The sequence below is a fragment of the Strongylocentrotus purpuratus genome, unplaced genomic scaffold (assembly GCF_000002235.5).
Source record: "Strongylocentrotus purpuratus isolate Spur 01 unplaced genomic scaffold, Spur_5.0 spur5_scaffold_17, whole genome shotgun sequence".
NCBI lineage: Eukaryota > Metazoa > Echinodermata > Echinoidea > Camarodonta > Strongylocentrotidae > Strongylocentrotus > Strongylocentrotus purpuratus.
In genome coordinates this window covers 6,361,589-6,386,082 of record NW_022145602.1, presented here as the reverse complement: position 1 = coordinate 6,386,082, position 24,494 = coordinate 6,361,589, and the positions used below count along the sequence as shown (strand labels likewise).

Below are 24,494 nucleotides of genomic sequence, written 5' to 3'. Positions count from 1 at the left end.
CAACAATAAGTAAATCATAATTTTTGAGATCTGACTAGAAGCCTTGAAGTTGAAGGAGAATTCAGATTTCGCCGAGTGAAAATAATTGAAGGAATGGGGGTGAGGGTGGGAGAGGGCGTGGTCTCTCACATCACACCCTCTAGCAAAGCCCCTAGCAATTACATACATAGGCTGTGTAATTTTTTTTTTAAAAGAGGGGTTGTTATTCACAAAGATTCACCTTTTTTCACTCGTAGCTGAGCTTCGACTAGTCTAAGAATTACGTGAGCGTTAGCATGCTTTCTCTCTCTCTCTCTCTCTCTCTCTCTCTCTCTCTCTCTCTCCCTTTCCCTTTCTCTTTCTCTCTCTCTCTCCCCCTCTCCCTCTCTCTTTCTCCATCTCTTTCCCTCTCTCTCTCTCTCCCTCCCTCTAAAAGTGTATGTATTTTCTAGAAATGCATTAAGATCTTCTGTATGTCTCTGTTCGAAAAGAAATTATATACAATATACTTTGCTCAGACTGTAAGGTTAACGACATGACAAATGTCAGGAAAAAACACAATATGATTTTCCCAATTGTGAATAGGCCTTTAGCTTTTCGACCAATTTAAAGTATACATGTACAATCTTTGTAAGAAAAAAAAGAAGAAACAAATCGAATGTTTAGCTCCTTATTTCTTCAATAAGATACATTATGATCTTCAATCAGGTAACTGTATGTCTCTGTTCGAAAGAAATGATATAATACATAATTGCTATGCTCAGAATAAGGTTAATGCCATAACCAAGTGTCGGAGCAATGTACGTTATTTTCCCAATTGTGAATAGGCCTTTGGCTTTTCGATCAATTTAAAGTGCATGTAGGCCTAAAATCTTTGTAACAGGAATTTTTAAAAAAATGTTTAGCTCCTTATTTTTTCAAAATTGCTTCAATTTACAAAAGCTAAGCCCAACGGAATCATCGCACGATACCATGCGCGAATGTAACTTCATCGTACACGAAAAGAAATGTTTATTAGCACGTCTAATTTTGAACATGTTCGGTCTTTGCAAGTGCTCAGACGAAATGTGTTATTTGCAAATTTCTCACACATTCCTGCTCCTTCGTGTATATATTTCTGTGGTAACTTATCATCAGCTCGAGATTGCCAAATAACCCGCTTTTTTAACTAACCCGATCGCAAATTATCCAGTTAATTTACGTCTTCATCAGACCTCAGTTGCAATTAGCGGGATATTTGGTCGAGCTAATCATCCCAAGATATCTTTGGCTAGTTTGCAAAATTTTCCGCTATTTGTCCGGTGCGTCCTCACCAGGCCGAAGACTTGCATCTTATTATGCGCAAACGCTGAGCAAAATATCTCAAGCTAATTTCTCGAGCTCGAGTTCCGATATCGAGTCTCGAGGCCGGGGTCTCGAGCTAATGAGGCGCGATTTGTAACTTCAGGCTCATTTCCCAAATCAAAAATAGCGGGCTATTTGGCAAATCTCGAGCTAATGAAAACATACCTTAAGCGACTGTGTGCAAAAGAGGTTGATTTTATCACCTCTTACATAGCGTAAAACAAATAGACGAACTAGATTTGTAATTGTTTTGGTTTTACCGAACGCGCGCGTGTTGAAACTGATCGTCAGGCCCTATAGTACTTTAGGAAACGAGTCCAACTCTTAGAAACATTTCGGACTTTGGCAGGGAGCTGAGAACGTTGTTGATTGCTTTGAAGTTTTGGACAGATTCTGACAGGAAATGTCAAAAAGTGGCAGTTCACTCACTCTTTGTAGACCTGACTGACTACCGCTAGCTCTCATCTTCTGAGCAGTTTCCATTTCATACTTTTAAGAGAATTCTGCGAAGGATTAAATCATGGTAAGTGCATTTTACATGTCTCAGATAGCATACCCAGTCTATACAATAAGGTGTTAAGTGCTAAAGTGTGTGCATGTTTGTGTGTGTGCATATATGGGGGGGGGGGGGGGTGTATAATTCAAATTATATACTAAGTAATTGCTTATTTCATTTGACTTTCATATGTTTCACTCATTTTTAAGATTTATTTAGGTAGGCCTAAATACCTTCTTACTGTGGTCCTTTGAACATACTTATCATTAGGCTATGTAATACTTTGAACACTTATAATGCGCCGGTTTCCATCGCGATAGTGATGCTCATACCGCAGTAGAAAATATCTATATTGTGTTTTTTCATCGGAAAATAAAAACAAACCAGACCAAACCTAGGCCCTGTTTCATAAAAATTGTTATCAATAACACATGCTAAATTTCTATGACAAATTTGCTCTCAGCCAATCAAATACCACGATTTCAGTAGCTTATAACAGTCATGGTAACTTGTTATTGGTAACAAGTTTCATGATACAGAGCCCAGACCCTTGTTTCATTAACGCAAGTAATATGTGAACTACTGGGATTCGCTGTATCAATAATCTCGTGAAATCTATCAATTATCATTAAAGGTAATAGTTGCTATTTAATATTATGTTTTTAATGACATTTGTCACGCCCTTTCTGTTTGTAGTTATTATTGAACTATGTTCATTTTTATAATCTTGTTTGATGTTATTTCTTGTTGTTGTAGTTTACTGTAAATATGACAATGTTAATCTTCGGACTTTGTCATATATTGTGTTAATATAATGATAATAACCAAAACTTAATTGAATTGGAAAATTGAAAATTACGATATCATGTTCTCCCTTATCACTTGTTATCACTTTCAATCATTAATAATTCATCACGGTTTATTTGTATGGTAATTATTTATGTTCTTTAATTTGTTCCAAATCATCGAAAAGTGGAAGAGAGCATTGCCATTTAGCGGTCATAGTTCAAAGTATTTCTGAAAACCAAACCACGTGTGTGTGTCAAAGCTAATTATTCTACAACTAATACTGTTTGGGTAAAAGATTTTAGTTTCCGATGAATTCGTTAAAATGTACGCGTTTGGCGACAAGCCATTTTGTGACCCATTGTTAGTTTGTTTTATTTAAAGCCCATGCACTGTGCAGACCAAAGCTCAGATATATTAAGAATTATCAGACATAATTCATATATTGGTAGATTTTGTTTGGACATTGGACGTAAATACAGTGTATAATAATGAGGAACTCTATTTACTATGTAAATATAATTCATTTTAAAGCTTTATTGACAAGCCTATTTTATTAATTAAAAAAAAGTTATCTAAATCTGTTACACTGGCCAGAGACGGTTTTCATTACTGACTTGTATTAAAACTTGTATGTTAAATGTTTATCGCTGTTTTTTTTAGAAAAATAAAAAGCGATTGTAAACACTTCTTTTACTATCAACCATGTTTCTCTCTTTCTTTCCTTCCTTTTTTTCTCTTCTTCTTTTTCTGCTTCTTCTTTTTACTCCTTTTATATCAATTTCTCTACTGAATGTCATTATATTATATTTACCTATGTTATATCATACTATTTGCATGACTTCTTTTTCTTCTTCTTCGTTATCTTCTTCTTCTTCTTCTTCTTCTTCTTCTTCTTCTTCTTCTTCTTCTTCTTCTTCTTCTTCCTCCTCTTCTCATTCCCCGCGAAAGCACAGAGGCAAATCGTTTCCAAGCTAGGATTCACTATCTTAGACGGTAGTCTATGATTAGACTGTTTTTCCCAATTGAAACAAAATAGGCGCCAATAGTAAATTTTGACTGAAAGACAAAGCTACAAACAACAGCACTTCTTGAACCACTACACTGCACCCGTCGCGTCCCTATACTACCTATACCTCACTGCATGTACTCTCGAAAAGACTAAAACAAAGGGAGACAAACATCTAATCCATTCGTATTGAAAGGTACCTTTTATGACACCCTTTATCTTTGTATCTGACCACTTAATAAAAATAAATAATCTGTTGGGTACAATGTGCATGCTGAGTAACAAATGCTTTGAGTAAATGTAATCACACGGTAGTCATTCGTACACAGTACTAGATTTTCACACTAGGCGGTGTCACACAGAAAAATCCATTAAAAAAAAACCTCGAAAAATCCTTTCAAGGGAGAATTTTCTTGCTTCGTTAGAGGATTTTTAATGGGATAAATATTATTGATGACAGACAGCAATTAAGAGGATAACTAAAATCCGAATTTTTTTGGCCTCTGTGTGACACCGCCTACTGAGTGGAAAATTTAAAGGGAATCAAACAAGTAGAGACAGGTATTAATCAGAGAAAGAGAAAGATAGAGGAATAAATGGAAGAACAATAAATACAGCACTGATTTATTTCGTTATCGGTATCATCATGATTATGATCCGTCGAATCCATACATTAATCTGTATATACAATAAACAACTAAATTATTCAAACCCATTGTAAATTTGATGTTTTTGTGTTTTTTCGTAACTCAACAATGAAAGGTGGAGCGGTTGAATCAGGGCATTTGTTGAATACTTTTTGATGTAAACTTCAGAGATGTAAATCATGCAGAACAAATCAATTGTTAGCATATACTTCAAAAATGCAAAAATTGGTAAGGGTATGAATAATTTAGTTTTAAACTGTGTACGCTGACAATGTTGCCCTTAAGTTGGAATATTAGGTGTTGGTGTACCTCTGTCTATGAAATGGTTGTTACAATAAGATCTATTTCTTGATAGATAAAGTTTATATCCTCTCAGAAGTTTATTGATTAATCTAACGGGGCTTATCAGTTAATCGAGATCTAGGGATATATCTATCAAGAATAAACCATGTTTGATTGATTGATTGAAAAGGTTTTATTATGATTGCACTTTGCAGCCAAATGACTGAATTACAGGTGTATGTGTCAAATACATTGGCAATAATAGTTACATTCAAATGTGGTTTGATATTTGCACAAAGTATGATATATATAACAAATTCATAATGAACATGACTAAGGCGATAACAGACAAAAGATAAAAGACAGAGAAAAGGGGCAAATGAGATTATGATTATAGGTTGGGAGGTGACACTAGAGTGGGTCAAAGGATGAGCAAGCAGGCCCTTTGCTCTTACACACTCTCAGACACGTTCTTCTAACAAACTTATCTCATTTCGCCCCCCCCCCCCCCCGCACACATAACTACACTGAAAACCCCAATCATTCTATGAATTAGAGGTAAGAAAAAAAAGTATTCCAACTTTATGGGCGACAGATAATGACGGGTTCGTCTGTTCATAATAGGGACTTTTAGATTTGCACAACGACAACGTGGGTTACTACGATCGACGTCCTTTTCATGCACTGCCTTGAATGGACGTCACACGTATCAGTCCACGCAAATCTAAAAGTCCCTAGTAACGCAGACGATATTACGTTGGCGGTCGTCGTTGTTTTCATTAAATACTCCAATGAATTTGTTTGGTTGGGGGGGGGGGGGGGGTAGTCGTTGTCTTTAAACTTGATAAGGTTGGGAAGGTTGGGAAGGTTAATATATATATCAACGTTTAATCTGAAGTTTGCCTTGTTTCCTGACTAAGGAAGCTAGGAGCCTGTTAGACATTATTTGGCCTCGATTTCTTGGGTTCAAATCTAACCATTTAGCACGTTACGCTGTGTTTAAAGTGTTAATCATTTTAAGATACTATGTCCCTTTTGCAGCCAACCTCAAATTCTGTAGAACTTTGCAGGAATCATGAATATGTCATGTATGTCCTATCTGTGAAATTTAAATGTTAGCAGTGTCCTAACATTCAAATTATGCAAGGAAACCTGTTTACTTGCTAGACTTCACCATCAGACTCTGAGTGACTGACTGGCTTTTTTTCTTCATTGATAATAACATACATAAAATGAGCTGTATAAAGGTACATGAGCATTTGGTACATCAATAACCCGCTTCTTGGGATGGCCAAACTTAAACTGATTGAATCTTTGCGCAGCATAAAAAGTATGACAATTCAGTACAATGGTCTGAAAATCAAGACTATTACTTATTGGCTCTATAGCTCCTAAGTCGATTTGACAACTACTAGTTGTTATTTTCCCACCTAAAGACATTTTCAAGGAAGTTCTAAATTAGTATTATCTTTCAAATGCCGTTGGAATTTAACCGTTTCATTTGTTGGCCTGCAAATGGGACATACTACCTTTAAGGGCGACCCAATCGTTGTAATAAGTTCATTTGTATGGAAGCAGAACAATAGGATACACAGAATGGCGAAAGTCTGAAATAAATCGGACCAATAATAAGAAAGTTATGAATGCTTGAAATATAAGATCACTAAGTCTTTGCGAATCTCAAATTGGCAGTTTGGTAAGTGGATTGTGACGTAGTCGCTGATAACTCTCCCGTTTGTCATGCACAAACAATATTATCAATTTGTGTTTTTTCCTAAGTACTTTCTTCCTTGGGGCATTACCCGAAATATATTATGGATAGCATTTGTTATAGGTCCTATCTACTGAATAGACCTTATCGAGCCATATCTGTTTTGTTAATGCATTTTTTTTGTCATTTTGTGATTTGGAACAAATGGGAAATTAGTTGTCCGCCATTACATCACAGAGACGTTAGCGATTCAGCGATTCAGCCAATTTGAAGAGCCCGTACCTACAGTGATCAAAACTTTCAACAATTCAGAACTTTCTCATTTTTAGTCCGATTTCATTAAAACTTTCACCATTCTAAAAAAAAAAAAGATCTGCATTCTTTCTTGTAGAGCATTTTGCTATCAAGGTCGGATTTCCTTTTAACTTCCTCATGTTCAGAAGTGATGTATAGACGAACATTTATTTCAACCAATTTACCTCTTAATTTGAATCAGCTCCTCAAATACCTTTTTTTTCTCGGGTTTTCATGTTTGGCTACACTTTCGTTCCTACCATCACCGTCCTATAACGTATTCATGTAATGTGGTTCTTAAACATTTTCTATGCTAATTAGTTTTTGGCGATCCCCAAAAGCTTCACTTTTTGAGGTTTTTCGCCCCCTTACTATATTACATTCTGACATAATTATTGTACTATTCATGAAAAGGAAACGAAAAAAAAAAACCAAGATCGCACCTATTTTGAAAAATCCACTCAAGGGCAATTTCAACATCCTATATCCTATTGTATGTCCCACAGAAACCATGCAGGATTACGCAATACGCAATCGTCACGTTCGCACATTATACAGTGCGTCCCAGAAAAAAAACGAAACCGAGAATTATCGATGTTTTATCATAACTTAATCACAGTTATAAATAATAAATAACACATATCTGTAAAGCTTAGATCCTCCTCTTTCATTTGATGCAACTTATATTAATGCATATGTCACGCATAGGTGATTAAAATCAATTTGAAGAGAGGAAACCAAAAGGTCATTTGGCGGGCGGTATCTAAATTTCAAAGAGAAAATCACATTTCCAGAAAGTTGAGTTTCTGCCCTTTCATATGACACCTCAATCAGGAAAAATGAGCTAGGAATAACAAAGTTCTGTTGTTTAAAGTAGTGCTTGCATTTCCATAATTTAATTAAACGAGTTCGTTTTCACTGGTTGTCTGCCGTAGCAACAAACGGAATTAACAAAAGACTTAATTCCGTTTCGTTGACAATCAGCCGAAGACGAAAGACTTTTTGGTTTCCTCTCTTCAAATTGATTTTAATCACTTATGCGTGAAATATGCATCATTATGAGTTGCATCAAATGAAAGAAGGGAAGCTAAGCTTTCAAAATATGTGTCATTTATTAATTATAAATGTGACTAACTTATGATAAAACATCGATAATTCTCGGTTTCGTTTTTTTTTCTGGGACGCACTGTACAAATAGCTGCTATTGTGTTGAATACTGCGTCTATGCTTTTTTGAAAAGAAAACCTTTCATTCGGACTAGTTGTAGAGTTTACCCCTTTTCGGATCATAGGCCGAAATCTGATTCTATATTGTTCATCTCTTGATATGCTAACTCGATCTATTTTGCACCTCAACATCCATTCAGCCCTTTAATTAAAGTCATATCAAATTCAGCTTGGATAACTTGCCTGGATAAATTTTGAACTAAACCCGCATCAAATAAAACATTGATACCTTTTGTTTATTCACGGTTCGATTACCATTAAATAATACGTGGTGTATTCAATGACAAATTGAGTATGTATCAAATGAAAAATTGATACAATTGCTTTATTCATTGCTTAAGTACGTACGTAATACAAGGGAATCTATAGTTTACAAGCTCAGCTTTTTACTAGATTCCCCCATATTTTACTACAAATATATTTGTCTCATCTCAGTTTAGATACCATGCAATTGCATTTATATCTCCGTATGTTATTTCGAATGTATTATTACTTTCATGACCTGATATTACTGTATATAATTATTTGTACGCCTATTGAAAGAACAATTCTTGTCATTCTTATTGCTAAGTGCTAATGATTTATTTAATGTGATGTGAATGTGAAATATGAAATAAACTGAAAAACTGAAAGATACGTAAAACGAAATATGTATATAGGCCTACTTGCAAATCCTCTGGTAATGAGGAAAAAAAAAAAAAAAAAAAAGATCCTCACAAGAAGTTGCTTTTACCCCGGGGGGGGGGGGGGGACTGAGAATATGAAACTACATCCTCATTATTCAGGCAATATAGCCATTAATTATTCGGGGAGCGAGGAGGTCTTTTATAATATTTTTTCTTCTTCAAGAATTACATTGTCATTACTCTGTATTGTGTATTTTCTGTCTCATAAAAGTTTTAAAATATCTAAGGAAAACTTGGGGAAATTTCATATTCAGGCCGGTGACATCAGCCCTTAGTCATATTGAACCAAAACGTCAATGCTTTATACCATGAAAATTTGTTTAAATGCAGACAATGTTTTGGAGAAAAATTTGAAATCCTGTATATAAAGATTTGCGTCTAGTATTTGAAACAACTTCTATAACTTTTCTCAATACTTTGCATTGTCTTGCAGGTGTACACGTATGCTGTCTAATCTAATGAATTATTGATACTAATCATAATCTGAATTTAATCTGAATTTAATATAGCACTTAATACTTAATGACGTCTGTAAGCGCTTTACAGACATTGCTATCCCGCTCATCGCATTCATTCACGCAAAATGTGCACCATCTCCACTCCACTCCCTGGGGAGCATTCCTACCATAATGGTCACCATGAGGGCATATGATAATTACTAACACAAAGGATGTCGTTTTCCTACCAGGTCCCCTTTATGGAGTGGGTATAGAGTGGCGAATGTAGAATACTGCCTTGCCAAAAGACGCTAGTGCCGTGTCGGGGATCGAACCCACGACCTTTGACCTTTGAGTGCTTAAACCACTCGACTACGACACCTCTACATTATGTTGTTAATCCTTCACTCCATCATTTCATGAAAGTGACGCTTCATTCACAAGGTCACTGCGACCAAGCACGCATATGACCTTAGAGTAACCCTTTTTTTTGCGTGACCATTTAAATACTTTCGTCCCATTTCCCACAATAATTAAATTCAAATTGAACTTAGAATCGGAGTCAGAACTGTCTCCAAGAGTCCCGGTATCTGTTTCCTCTTTGCAATACTGTGTTTATATGGTCACCCAGAGTGGACTTTTAATTGCCTGAAACGGTGTCCTGCCCTGCCCTGAAATCACAAAAGTGACATTTAATTGTCCTTGTTTTGTTTGACGTAAGACGTTAATTTCAGACAGCAGTGTCAAGGGTGGACTGTCTCCAAGAGTCCCTAGATCTGTTTCCTCTTTACAATATGTGTTTATATGGTGACCCAGAGTGGACTTTTAATTGCCTGAAACGATGAGCTGAAATTACAAAAGTGACATTAACTGTCCTTGTTTCCTTTGACGTAAGACGTTAATTTCAGATAGTGTGAAGTTTACTTAATGTCTATTATTCGTATTCAGAGGTGAAAAGTTAACTGTGTGATCCGTTCGAGTAGGCACGCAGTTGAAAAGTGACATGGGGAGGAAACAATTATTATCAAGTTTACTTTCCAAGTTTGGTATGATTGTCCTCAATGTCGCAAAGCTATCATTCTCTATAAAGGTTTCAAATGATATTAGGCAATAGCTAGATATCACATAAGTGGGGCACTGTGGTGTATTGTTGAAGACTATATAGACTTATGTGAGAGGTCCCGGGTTCGATGCGCTGCTTATACCCTTATTGCCCTTGGACGAGGGGATTCATCCAGGTTTGTTCCTCTCCACCCGTGTGTATAAAAGGGCTGCCTATGGGATTAATGTCAGTGCCTCTTTAGGAAAAAAAACTTTCCTGGGTACATACGATTATGACAAGTAAAACATTGGGTGTAAAGGGGTCTAACAATATTAGGTCTACGTGATCTCTTTTTGAATCGTTTATTTAAGTCCCCACTGCACTACTAGTAGCTACTTGCGCCCTCTATACAGCAAATAATTTCCAATCGGTGCCTGTTGGTCCCCCATGATCCCCTTTTTCTTATGTTAATTGAGAGCTGATTTGATGAGATATACCTTGCAGGGAGGTATAATCCCCCTGGCCAAACTAGTGCAGACGGGCTTTAAAGCCTTCTGATAGTGTTGGTAAGGTCCCAAACATATTTTTCAGACTTCTTTGCTTAAAAAAATAAAAAATAATATTTGAAGTAGGTGCAAGCTACTTACGTCTTTGAGTTGAAATATTAAACATAAGACTTCAAATAAAACGTAATAGTTCACCACTTGCAAAGGATATAAAATCACTGGTACGACAAAAAAGAAATTTCTTTTCAGAGCATTTTTTCAATTGTTGTTATTTTTATCAGGTAAAAGCGGACGACGGTTCAACCAATACTCAAACCTTCGACAACGAAGGCTTCGACGCTCTCGACGTCGGCACAATGAAGGAAAACGGAGGCGCTTTCAACGGCATCTCGGCCAAGGAACCGGAATCAAAGGAAGTCGAAGACGTGATCGAACCGGTAAGAATCAATGAATACAATGAAATGAGCTTAGATACTATTTTCGTATTGCCATGATTGTAATTGATTTATCAAAAGAAGAAGAAGAAGAAGAAGACGAAGAAGAAAAAGAAAAAGAAGAAGAAGAAGAAGAAGAAGAAGAAGAAGAAGAAGAAGAAGAAGAAGAAGAAGAAGAAGAAGAAGGAGAAGAAGAAGGAAAAGAAGACAAAGAAGAAGGAGAAGAAGAAGAAGAAGAAGAAGAAGAAGAAGAAGAAGAAGAAGAAGAAGAAGAAGTAGTAGAAAAAGAAAAAGAAGAATTAGAAGCAGAATAAGTTAAAGAAAAGAACCCCCAAAAAAGCGTTCGTGATATATTAAATATGCTCATAGATACTATTTGTGCATGGAACTGAAGTTATCCAATGTTTTTCATCAGTGTCCTTTTTTTCAGTTTAGAATAATCTATCACGAAAATACTAAACGTTTAGTCAGTTTCAAATCATGAGAATAATAACTAAATGTCTTTTCATTTAAAGGTACGTAACCTCTAGAATCGTTATGATTCATTCCTTTGTTATATTCCATGAAAATATTTCTTCTCCGTTGTAAATAATTTGCATTTGGGTCCTGAAATTAGACCAAGGAGTGAGCTCGCAAATGTTTTAATACGGATGTGTCATTTCACAACTGAATGGAAGAAAAAAATATACTTGCTGCTTTTTTTTGGTTAGAATTCCATTCGCGGTGTAAGCTTAGATCGTCAATCGGCTACTCTAAAGGAAAATAAAGCCCGGATAATTACATTTCCCTTTTAAAACAAGGATAATTAATCACAAGGGCCTTGGAAATGGAATGTTTGTTTTGAGCAACCCTGTTATTTGAACTTCACTCGTTTCAAAAGAAATGATTTCTGCAGCTGAACTCACTTATAATTATATCCTGCATTTCCTGATTTCGCACGGCTCTATTTATAAGGGCACTTTGTAAGGAAACGAGGGCATTTTAAGATCTTCAATTTTCCATTTTACGAATACATTTAAATGATTGAAGCTTTTGGATTTTTTTCTTTTAGGGTTATCATGAAATACAATGCAGTACCTTTATTCGTGAGATGTTTATTATCGTAGGCTTAGGAGATTTTTACTTTGAAGAAGGTCTCAGTTTCTAAATTTTGTGATCAACCAAATATGGTTAATGGTATAAAATGGCATTCTGTCATCAAAATACACATTGAAAATGAAATATTTCGGCATCTCCCGCTGCCTGATATTAGGTGGCGGTTGCCTTAATGAATATTGGTATTTCAAGATTCTCAGGGGGAGGGGGGTGGGAGGTGGGGGTGGATCGCAGCCCCCAACAGCGCCCTTGGACTCCTATCTTCATGATTGGGTGACTTATCAATGTTGGTGGCTGAGAAATTCTCCATCAATCAGGTCCAACGATTGTGATACCTCGAAAATACAGGCCTTGGTTGTTTCCATTCAGACTCAAGGGTGGATTTAAACAATGTCCAGTTAGTTACTGTTTAGGGAATTTCCCTTTTACCTCATCATTATACCAGTATAATTAAATTGCAACCACAATGTTTCATCCTAATGCTATTACTCAGTGCGGATGAAGTATCGAAAATAATATCGCTAGTGATATTCGTTTGTCTCGCAATGTATGGTCAACAAGTAGAGTATAAAGCACGCTTGCTTACAATATATTTATCACCTGACGAAGTGTTGCAGCGGCGCACGAAACGTTGTGATATTTTAGATACCTTGTTGTTGACCATACATTGCGAGACAAACGAATATATCTAGCGATATTATTTTCGATGTTTCGTCCTGTTTTCTAATTTCTATATCTTATTATTTTTTAAATATTTGCCTGCAGGAGACGAAGAAGAGCAAACTGGACCTCGACATAGAAGATGGCAAGTCAAATGACCATGAAGAGAATGTAAATTTTCAGATGACATTGTGGAAGGTAAACTTTCTGTTTCCCATAAAGTATCTGAACACTGCTGACCATTCTCATCCGAAATGTAACGCTTAGTGTGAGGGACAATTAAGAGGGTCTCATTGTTGTTTAATTTTGATTATTTTATTTTAGTCCATCAAATAATGTAGGTCTATTTTTCTCAGGTCATGAAAAGGAAAAGGTCATGGGTATAGAGGTGTTGTGGTCTAGTGGATAAGTCGTTGGACTGTGGATCACAGGGTCCGCGGTTTGAGTCCCGCCACGGCACTAATGTCCGTTGGCAAGATATTCATCTACATTTGCCACTCTCCACCCAGGTGTTAAATGGGTACCGGTAGGAAAGAATTCCTTGAATGCTGCGAGCGCCGAAATCGGCTGCCTATATAGCCGGGGTAATAGTTGGAGCGCCTTGAGCACCATGCATAGTGGATATGTGCGCTATATCAATATCTAATATTATTAATATTATACGTTTGGTGTTAAATCGTCGCTGTTGACCAACATTCCTGATGTCGTAACATAGTTTTCATTAGTATAATCATCAAGCAGATCATGGGGGTATGTCACTAAACCCTTAATCGATCACAAAATCGATCCGATCGATTTTAAGGGCCTATAATTGATTTTGATTTGAGGAGCGGTTTCATGTAATAAATAAAATCGATTTGATAAAATAGTTCACAAGTATCAGTTTTAAGAAATCGAAATCAATTTTAGTTGATGAAACACCCCCACGGAAACTGTCACTCTTTGGTATTTTGAAAGGATACAATCATTTGAAGGCATAGTAAGGAAAGTAGCTTAGAGGGGAGGGGTGCACGGTACGGGACTGTATTTCTAACAGGTTTTGCACATCGGGTGGTGGCGTTCAACTAACATCGCAGTACAGAAGTGTGACCAGACTATTTTGATGTGTTTTGGAGGACAGATCCGAGGCTTCATAGCCTGTCCTTAATCAACTACCAATCATCAATCATCTACCGATCCGTAATCACCTACCAATCAACTACCACCAATCCGTCAACCCAGCCTTAAAGTTCGCCAACGCCCAACCCGCCGATCAGACAGCCCAACCAACCAATCGAGGACCCAACCGAACCTACCAATCAACCAACATTACAGATCGGAACTGCCATGACGATCTAACCCTTTCTACGTTCTTACCTCTTGCCAATCCATCAACCAACTTTAAACTTCACCCTACACCCGCCACACCCTCGCTCTACCTTTCTAAATTTCAAGCTCCTATTAAAAGGTAGTAGTTGTTTCTAAAGGAGTAAAATACATGTACTCATGAGGTTTATCGGTTATAATAATCATTCTTTCAGTTAAGCTTTACGTTAGTTTCTACATGATGTAATTGGCAGGCGGATCTTAAAATGTTCATTCCAATAAACAAATATAGAGAAAGGGAATTATGTTGTCATTTTCGTTTTGGCTTACGTTTTGCTTCAAAATACTCTTATTCATCTCGTAGTTTTCATTTCCAATGTTGAACTTCTACTTGTAGCGATAAACACGTTCTTCCTTTGTGATCGCCTTGTTTAATCACCACCATCATCATCGTCAAAACAAACAACATTAACGACAACATCAGTGATAACAACAATACGAAAATACGATTTCAAAACTGATCGCTTTGTTTGTTCCATGATTCCTTCCCACAGCATATTTACCGGGTCACCGATAAGGTCTCTCTCGAACTCACAAAGAACAAAACCGTCATCGTCAACGTCATCAAAACGGTCTTTCTGCTTCTCTTCGCCGCCTACCTCATCTACGCGTGCATCTACGACTTCGAAGAGGCTTTCGTCGTTCTCATCTTTACCTCACTCGCGGCCTTGGGCGCCACGTACGCCCTCGTCAGGAATACGAAGGGTGACGTCATCTTCGAGAAATGCCTCTACCCTATGTGGCAGATGGCAGTCCGAGGAGTAGAGAAGACAAAGTGGTAATTTATTGACATCAAATTTGTTTTAGATGACATTTTTTGGTCATTGGCGTAGCCATGCAGCTTCCTAATTTTCGGACGTAGTGAGAGAGAGAGAGAGAGAGTGAAGGGGGGGGGGGGGGGGTGATGAAAAGTATGTTTCGACCCTAAAAGCAAAAAAGCCCCCAAAACAACTCACATATTCATATGTTTACACCGTTTTTAATCTGCTGAAAGAGTGTTAAATATGCCGATATAATATCTAAACATCCCTGGGGGGGGGGGGGGGGGGAGAGGGTGTTCACCTAGACTACTGTTATAATTTGTTGTCACGTAAGAAGAGTTTAAGATTTTTTTGCCCTAAGATACCTTTGAAATGACATGAACAATGAACGGTATTGGAATGAATGACATTTAACAAAAAAGTTATGACATAAAATTAAATTAATAAAATAAAAATGATATGATGGAAACAAAACTTTTGAAAAGGAAAACTAGAAGAGGATAGAACAATGGCCCGTGGCAACTTATAAAAAAATGAATAAAAAAAAAACGTTACTTATAAAGCGCTTACTACCGAAGTCTCTAGGGCTTAGAACAAAGGGACCTTCTAAAATAAAAATGTGATTGTAAAAGGGCAAAAAAGGGTGGTGATAACAGTGAAATTGACCTTTCTTGAATGATTTTTGCAGGATTCTGGCGGTCCTAGCAGTTGTAGGGTTCGGCGTCATCCTCTTCTTCTTAACACGGGAAAATCCCATCCAACTGGTGTCTTTCGGCGGTCTCGTCATCTTCACTGTCCTCCTGTATGTCTTCTCCAAGTATCCAGAGAAGGTAAGACACCAGCGAAATGAATAAGTAAACCTTAAAGCTTATCAGTACTAGTTTACAGGAGGGATTAGACCGCCCTGCAAGGTCACTGGACAGGTGGTTATCTCATCACCTCAGCTCTCAGTTAACATAAGAAAAAGAGGATCATGGGGGACCAATGGTCACCGATTAGGCATTTTTTTATATAGAGGGCGCAAGTAGCTACAAATAGTGCAGTGGGCCTTTAATGGAAATTTGATGCAGACAAGCTTCCGTCATAATTTTTCTTGCCCACTTTAAATACCAGCCATGCCCATCTAGATACTACATGATGTAGGAAAAGTTGTTTCCTTAGAGTTTGATCAATTAAGTCCTGAGATCACAAACTTTATCTATCACAAATAAACCATTATTGTCACAATCATTTCATGAAGAGAGATAACAAAATATTATTGAAACTTTTTCTGTTTATAGGCAACAGTGTACTTACCTTCCCATTGGGCAATTTATTACCGAATGCAGTTGACAAAGTGATGCTTGTCTTCTCTATAAGTATCTAGAAAGAGTATGACTCCTTAAAAAGCAATACAAATGACTACACAGAGCACCAATAGTGGATGTCAGCATCAGCACCGAGGGTGAAAACTCCCATTTATTCGCCAAATTTAGGAAACCGAAAGAAGTTGGTGTGTTTGGAAACTGGGAAAAGAACGAGTCGTCAGCCCCCCCCCCCCCTCCCTCCCTAAAAAAGTCTGTACGTCTATGATGTAATGTAAGGGACAAATATCAAACAAAATTTAATTTAGAAATGTGATGAACACAAGAAGATGCTGAACAAAAATGAACGAGAAATCCGTGCCAATCTAGATGCGCGATAAAACTGCTTTAATTAATTATGGCATTTATTAACAAAATCTTGACTTATCACTACAATATTACGACTTTTCCTTCACAAATAGAGCAGTCCCAAAGTGTTGGTCAATAACCTGATTACTGATTACTTTATGTTGTTTTCAAAAGAAGTCTTGAATTTAACATTAATCTATCGTTTAAACATTTTAGTAATTGCAATAATAATTATGATAATAGTGGCTTCTTGCTCTTGTTTTCTTTGAATGCCCTATACTTAATTAGGTAAAATGGAGGCCTGTGATTTGGGGCCTGGTCCTGCAATTCATCTTTGGGATCCTGATCCTGCGGACCTACCCCGGCTACGTACTCTTCCAGTGGATCGGTAACGTGGTCCAGGCCTTCCTTGGCTTCTCAAGGGCCGGCTCCTTATTCCTCTTCGGAGAGAATTACAACGAACATTATTTTGCTTTTGCTGTAAGTTGAATTAGTTAGTTTGTTTGATTTAATTTCAATATTTTAAACGACAAAGGGAAAGAAAGAAAGAAAGACAGAAAGAGAGAGAGAGAAAGAGAGAGAGAGAGAGAGAGAGAGAGAGAGAAAGACAGATGGAGAGAAAGAGAGGGAGAAAAAAGATAGGAGAGAGAGAGAGAGAGAGGGGGAAAGGGAGAAAGAGAGAGAAAGATGGAGAGAGAGAGAGAGAGAGAGAGAGAACGATAGAGGAAGAGAAAGAGAGAAAGAGAGGGGGAAGGGACAGTAAGTGAGTACAATGTACCCTCGACAATCCCTCCCATCATGACATTTTATTGGAAGAAACATTTTGGAAGCCAAAAAATGGGCACTAAAATTGATAATCAACAACGTCTTTACAAACTTCCTTTCCTTCATCCATTCCTTATGATCAGGTTCTACCGATCATCATCTACTTCAGCAGTGCCATCTCGATCCTCTACTACATCGGCGCCATGCAGTTCGTGATCAGGAAGCTGGCATGGGTGATGCAGCGAACGATGAAGACCTCCGCCTCGGAGTCGCTCAACGCCGCTGGTAACATCTTCATCGGACAGGTAAACACTTAGATGGATTGGGTATCTTTGTCTCAGATCCTGAAACAAAATCCTGGATTTATCTCATGCTGCAATCATAATTATAAACCTTTAGGTCAGTTAGGAACCCCATGACGTTTACAAACCGATTGCTCATCTGATTGTCAAGATATTTATGATTGGAATTCGAACTTTCAAAAAGCGTTTTTCAAACGGTATTACACTACATCTTATTATGAAAAATGAGTATGGTAAAACCGGTCACTTAAATATTTTTACTTTCTTGAGGCAATTCATGATCATTTTGAAGTGTAATTTTTTAGGGTCTCAATATTACATCATATCACAGACGCTGATAACACGTATGGCCATGCATCTCAGATTTTGCATTGTTAAGAAATTGCTATTAAATCAGTTGTAACCGGGAAGTCCTCTGGGTTCGAAACCAGGTCAATGCGCTCGTGCTCTTTGGTAAGGCTTAAATCCTCATTACCAAGTCCCTCAGAGAAGACGTAAATTCGTCGGTCCCCTAATTGCTTTACAAGCATACTCGTGCTTTCTTAGCAATCAGGTGAAACAATCAAACATACAAACAAATACTAATATGCCGTTCTGGTATAGTGCGTCCCAGAAAAAAAACGAGACGTATAATTATCGATGTTTTATCATAACTTAATCACAATTATAATTAATTAATGACACATAATTTGTAAAGCTCTGAGATCCTCCTCTTTCATTTGATGCAACTCATAATGATGCATATTTCACGCATGGGTGATTAAAAACAATTTGAAGAGAGGAACCCCTAAAGTCAAAGCCTACAACCTTTGTTTGGGCTTTCTTCTAAGGCCCATTAGTGCTGCAACCCAGTTCCATTCCTTCCTTGCCCCGCCGGTATGGTCTAGGTAAAATTTGGCCTACCCCTCCCCATGTTCATATATTTCGGGATACGCCCCTGTCCTTCTGTGCAACGGTGACAGTGGTGTTCACATGACTGTAATTCTGAGGCCGAGGTCTCTACGCTTGTGGTTTTTGACAAGGATCATCAGTCATGATTTTCGGACACAAAATCATTCGAGTTCATCGACCCGTTCTGTTCGCTCGATTGACTTTGGGTGTTATACTCTTTTGTTGTGGTGGTGGTTTTGTAATATAAACTGCTACTAAACGATAATGTTGCCCACTTCTTTTCATGAAATGACTGTGACAATATTAATCATAGTTTTTTGATGAGTAAAGTTCTGAAAAGATAATAATGACCTTTCTCTATCGAGAATAAATCATATTATCACACTCATTGTATGAAAAAAGTTAAAACGAACTTTATTTCAACTTTTGGGGTAGCAGTGGATATTTTCGACAACTGCTATTTCCGATATCATATTGTCATTCATTATCAACATTCTCATGAAACCGCAAAAATTTCCTTTTCATATTCAGACCGAAGCACCATTGCTCATTCGGCCGTTCTTGAAAGACATGACGCGGTCAGAAATACACGCGGTCATGACCGGAGGCTTCGCGACCATCGCCGGTAGCGTACTGGGTGCGTACGTACTGAGCGGTATAAGCGCGGCTCATCTGGTCTCCGCCTCGGTCATGTCCGCGCCTGCAGCTCTGGCGGTGTCAAAGCTCTTCTATCCGGAGACTGAAAAATCCAAGACGGCGAATTCAGACAACTTGGTCATTGAGAAAGGGTGAGATATATATGTTAACTTGCAGGTATTTACAACAACAAAATGGGATAGGTCGGGGGGTTGAAGCACTGCAGAATTAACTCCCGTTGGGAGGGAGAAAGAGAGAGAGAGAGAGAGAGAGCGAGAGAGAAGAGAGAGTGTGAGAGAGAGAGAGAGAGAGAGAGAGCACAATGGAAACCCCCGAAAAACAAACATACACACAGTCACAACAAACAACCAAACAGACATAAGAAAATATTAATACTGAAGAAATAAATTGGTGGCTGGGGGGGGGGGGGGGGGGGGGGGGAGCACGTGTCTCAAGTGCTTATGGAATCGTCATGAAGTCCTGCTCGAGAAAAGGGATTAATAATCAATAAGAAGTATTCCCCCCCCCCTTATGTTTTTTGAACCCACAATTTGCATCCGCTTTATAACAACTGTCAATGATGATATCACCTTTTACAGGACCGAGAGAAACTTTATAGAAGCCGCGGCATCCGGGGCATCTACTGCTATTCCTCTAGTACTCAACATTGCTGCCAACCTCGTCGCCTTCATCTCCCTTCTCGCTCTGGTCAATGCACTTCTCAGCTATTTCGGAGGTTTAGTGGGATATCCTGAACTTACCTTTGAAGTGAGTAAATGTAATTTAAATGAATGATGATAATTTATAAATAATAATGAATAAATAAATAAATACATAAGTAAATAAATGAATTAAACATTATTTTTAAATTTAACAAAAATCATATACCTCTCTTTAGTATGTTGAATAAATCTAGTCATCTGATTGGTCGAAATTGGAATCGTGATTTTAGCCATGCCCGCCTACCGGTCAATAGCTTTTTTAAAGATGCCCGCATGCTCGCCTACCGGTCAATAGTTTTTTTTTAAGGTTGCCGTTGCCCCGGGTAACGGGCCGCATAAATACATTTTGCTGAGATCCCTATCGGTTGAGGTGTAAAAAGTTTGTTTGGAGTGAGCGCGGATACAAAATTACATCAATCAATTATTTTATTTCTCAATATGGCATAATCATAACGTTAAATTATATCATTAATGAAAGCGCACTCTCTCCCTCTCTCTCTCTCTCAGTTGATCTGCTCATACGTCTTCATGCCAGTTGCTTTCATCATGGGTGTCGAGTGGGCCGACTGCCGGCTCGTCGCCGAACTCATCGGCATCAAGACGTTCGTCAACGAGTTCGTTGCTTACGATAAACTTGCTACGTTTATTGACAACAGGGAGACCGGTGCCGGACCAACGCTATCGGTAAGACCGGATAGCCGGATAGATCCTTCTCACCATCCTGGGGGGGGGGGGGGGGGGGGGGGGGGGGGGGGTCACAGAGATCTTAAGTTGAACTTATCTCTAAGTTGGACTTCAATATTATGGAAAGCCGTTAGTATCTTTGGAAATATTTTGTAATAGTTATTTTAAAAGGCATAAAGTGGTGATTCATATTTCCTATATTTTTTAAATTTTTATAATATTGAAACTGGAAACTTAAATTGATGTTTGAGCGAAGGGATATCATGCCTGTGATGTAGTTACGCCCATAGCTATACGCATATGCAGGGAGGGGGGGGGGGGTAATAAAACTTCATTTTTTGTTTTATGTGTGCATTTTTGAGGAAAACCCCACCTTTGTTTTTTTGTAATTTTTTATATAAATTTAAAAAAAAAAAAAAATCATGCTAACGGATGAAAAGTGGATTACTAAGGCTTTTGATTAGGGGGAGGGGGTTAGTGAGTTAAGGAAGGGATCGGAACGGTTAGTTTTAATGATCTTTTCACCCTTTCTCCCTTTAATAATAGTAATGATATAATATCTAAGATTTGTAAAGCGCTGGTATACAAATACAGTTTCTAAGCGCTTTACATAACAAATGAAATGTCCTCTTTTCTTTATTTCTCTTTCATACATACTCCCTTTTTTACCCTCAATTGAATGGGGCACGTTCCTTCAAGTTCTCCCTCTCCCACCCCCAGGACAACGTGGTTACGACACTTCCCAGCAGGGAAAATTATTAAACAAAATATTTCGGGGGCTACTTTTCAAGCTTGCTTGCATGAAAACAACACTCTTTAATTTGTTTTGCATTGAACTCTATGCCAATTTTGGGGGCTCTTTTTATGACTTTCGGGGGCTAATTCGCCCCGAGCCCCCGTGTATCCCCCCCTCCTGGTTGTAACGTGTAACAATTTGTCCTGTTGATATCTTCTACAGGAACGGTCTGAGGTCATCGCAACATACGCCCTCTGCGGTTTCGCCAACATTTCATCAATAGGTGTTCAGCTGGGAGGGTTAGCGCCCCTAGCACCCAGCAGGAAACCCGACCTAGCAGCCGTGGTAATCAGGGCATTAATAGCAGGGACAACTGCCTGCTTCATGACAGCTTGTATAGCAGGTATGTTCAGTATTCAATATTGGAATTAAAAAGAGACAATAATTACCAGTGTCACTAGATAATTTGGAATTGAGGAGGAGGGGACGGGGACGGGGACGGGGACGGGGGGGGGGGGGGGCGGAGATGGGAGTCTCTGTAGATTGAATTCTTCCACAAGCAAGCAAACTAGCAACGACATAAATAGGACAAAAAACAACAACAACATTCATGTAGAAATAAATATATTACGTACAGCTAAGTAGCACCCCTACAATCCTAGTCCTACCCTAAACACAAAAATATAAACAAACGAAAAATAAATAAATAAAACAATGAAAGAGAATATTATAGAAAGATCCTCTATCAAACTTTCCAATTTGTCAAAAAGTAACACCTTCTCATTCATCATTTTTCTATCTCCTGCAGGAATATTGTTTGTACCAGAAGAGGTTGTATCAGGGAACGTCACTACTCCCATCCCCATGACAACCATCTACTAGCCAATGAAAATTCAAGTCCACTTCCGTTTGGCGCCAAATAGTACCTCATGAACTTTGACCCTTTGTGTACTTTGAAGTGAAGTTAAGTGTTAAGTGTACTGCTCTAATACTAGTATTTTTAAGTACTATATATTACTTCCAAGTACTCGTGTAGATATAAAATGTGAATACATATAACGAAATGTGGTATCATAATGATGATCCTGTGTTTCTGCCAAGTGTATGAGGAAGTACAGAGAGAGAGAGGGAGAGAGAGAGAGAGAGAGAGAGAGAGAGAGAAAAGAAAAGAGGAGTATTAATAATAATGCTAATACTAATGTTTTGCATTATAATGTTATACATAATAGCGTTGGGTTGAGGAAAATTTAGAGTAATTATTAAAAAACGACAAACATCATTCTTATCCACCTAACTGCCTTAAAGGAAGTGCGCAATATTGCAACTCACTGCCTGTCCGCCTACACAAAATTGTCACTGCCAAAATATATGTAGGACCGGAGCTATCTATACACAGAGTTGGATACAATATGACGACTACTGCTTTGTTGGGCAAGCACAAAATAACAGAATATACGCTATGTTGTGACCCAGTGAAACCAAGTTGGCCAAACTCTGTGTACAGATAGCTCTGTGTAGGACTGTATTTATGAAGAGATGCAATCATCATGTTTTACAAACGAAATGTGTTCCAAGCAACAACAACCAAATATATATATATTATATTATAAAGACTTTGTGCATAAGTGGTGATATTGATTCATTGGAACTAGATGTTTGATGATCATGGTTTATACTTTATAATCCTGCGAGCTTCCATCTGTAATCAGAGAATGTCATTTGCAGATCGTTATTTATTATAAGAAGACATCTTTTTTCCCCTTCATCTTTTACTATTACATTCCAAATTTTGTAAGTTTTTTTTTAAAAATTACCATTCGCAAGGTTTCGTGCCCTGGAGAATGTAAACAAAAAAGTAATACATTTTGTTGCCCTCAGTTTATAAATAAAATGCGCAAATGGAGATTCGGGGGAGGGGGCTATGGGCCGTTTCTTTTGAGAAAGAAAAACACAACAAGTTTTTTTTTTAAGGGTTTATAATCGTTGTTTTGTTGGGGGATCCCATTTTGGTCAATTAAGAGGTCCGACATCAGTCCCAAATTCGTTTTGTAGGTAAGCAATTTTCGGGCATTTCTCTTTACTCCCGTTCTTCTTTTTTGTTGTTAACGATCTATATTATTGTTTATGAACTACGTTTTGTTCTCTCTTGCAAATTTTTGAGTTTCTTTGAATCAAAATCATGTCGAAAGTGAGACTGTGGTTAATAGAACATTGCAACACAATTTGGAGGAAAACAATACCAAAGAATACCCGATGTTTATCTCAGTAACCATAGTTACTGAGATAAACACTGGGCAAATGCAAATAGATCATGGGATAATCGAACCAAACTGCTTGCTTTGAGTAGAGGAGTTTCTAATTTGTATTTTCTAAATTTATGAGGAATAAGCAACCATAATAAATTAGATGAACAAGGTTTGTGCAACGCAATGGCAATTTATGTTTGTATAATGTGATATTTTAAACAATTAAATGATGGAATATATTCTGTAAAAAAAATGTTATCAATGTTGGGAAAGTAATATGTTAGAAAGTAATATGCAATGAATATTCATCCCCAAAAAGATTAAGGGAAAAGATGTAAGGAAAGGAAAAAATGGGAAAATGGGAAAATTAATATAAGTGAGCAGGTGAGAAAAAGAGAGCGAGAGGGAGAAAAGAAGATAGAAGAGAGAGAGAGAGAGAGAGAGAGAGAGAGATAAGAAGAGCGAGGGAGAAGAGAAGATAGAGAGGGAGAGAGAGAGAGAGAGATAAGAAGAGCGAGGGAGAAGAGAAGATAGATAGAGAGGGAGAGATAGAGAGAGAGAGAGACAAGAAGAGCGAGGGAGAAGAGAAGATAGAGAGAGAGAGAGAGAGAGAGAGAGAGAAGACAAGAGCGAGGGAGAAGAAAATATAGAAGAGAGAGAGAGAGAGAGAGAGGGAGAAGAGAGGGAGTGAACAAAAATAGAAACATTAGAATGATCCATTGTGTGCTGCCAAGAAACAGGATTTTTTTTTTTTTAAACACAACAAGGAAAGTACACACAAACAAAGGAATGAAACAGAATAAAACTAATTATTTTGAGCACTGATTGTTTAATTTAATTCTGATACATGATATGTTCCAATGTTAACATGTATATACATATACAGACCAGAAATACACTAGTAACTGTCAATGTCTTACCTCATAAATTCTGAACTTTCATAATCTCCATCAGCCCATACTATCATTCATGAGCTTTAATCTCCAATCCCTTACCAATATGTTACAATCGTCGATTTAATATTTACACATCCTTTTGCTTATTATACAAGGATTAAAATACATGATTTTAACACCACAAAAATAAACAGTGCTGAGAGC

The 24,494-nt window shown here is 37.6% G+C and overlaps 1 protein-coding gene across 1 annotated transcript; it reads left to right on the top strand.

Moving 5' to 3' along the window:
• Positions 1 to 1,683: 1,683 nt before the first annotated feature.
• Positions 1,684 to 23,645, top strand: LOC763839 (solute carrier family 28 member 3). Its single transcript, XM_030988571.1, has 12 exons — positions 1,684 to 1,846; positions 10,727 to 10,882; positions 12,740 to 12,832; positions 14,494 to 14,777; positions 15,449 to 15,590; positions 16,701 to 16,892; positions 17,321 to 17,482; positions 18,902 to 19,158; positions 19,606 to 19,774; positions 20,236 to 20,412; positions 21,371 to 21,551; positions 21,957 to 23,645. Exons 1-12 carry the CDS (start codon positions 1,844 to 1,846, stop codon positions 22,028 to 22,030), a joined length of 1,890 nt encoding a protein of 629 aa, XP_030844431.1. The 5' UTR covers positions 1,684 to 1,843; the 3' UTR covers positions 22,031 to 23,645.
• Positions 23,646 to 24,494: the final 849 nt, after the last annotated feature.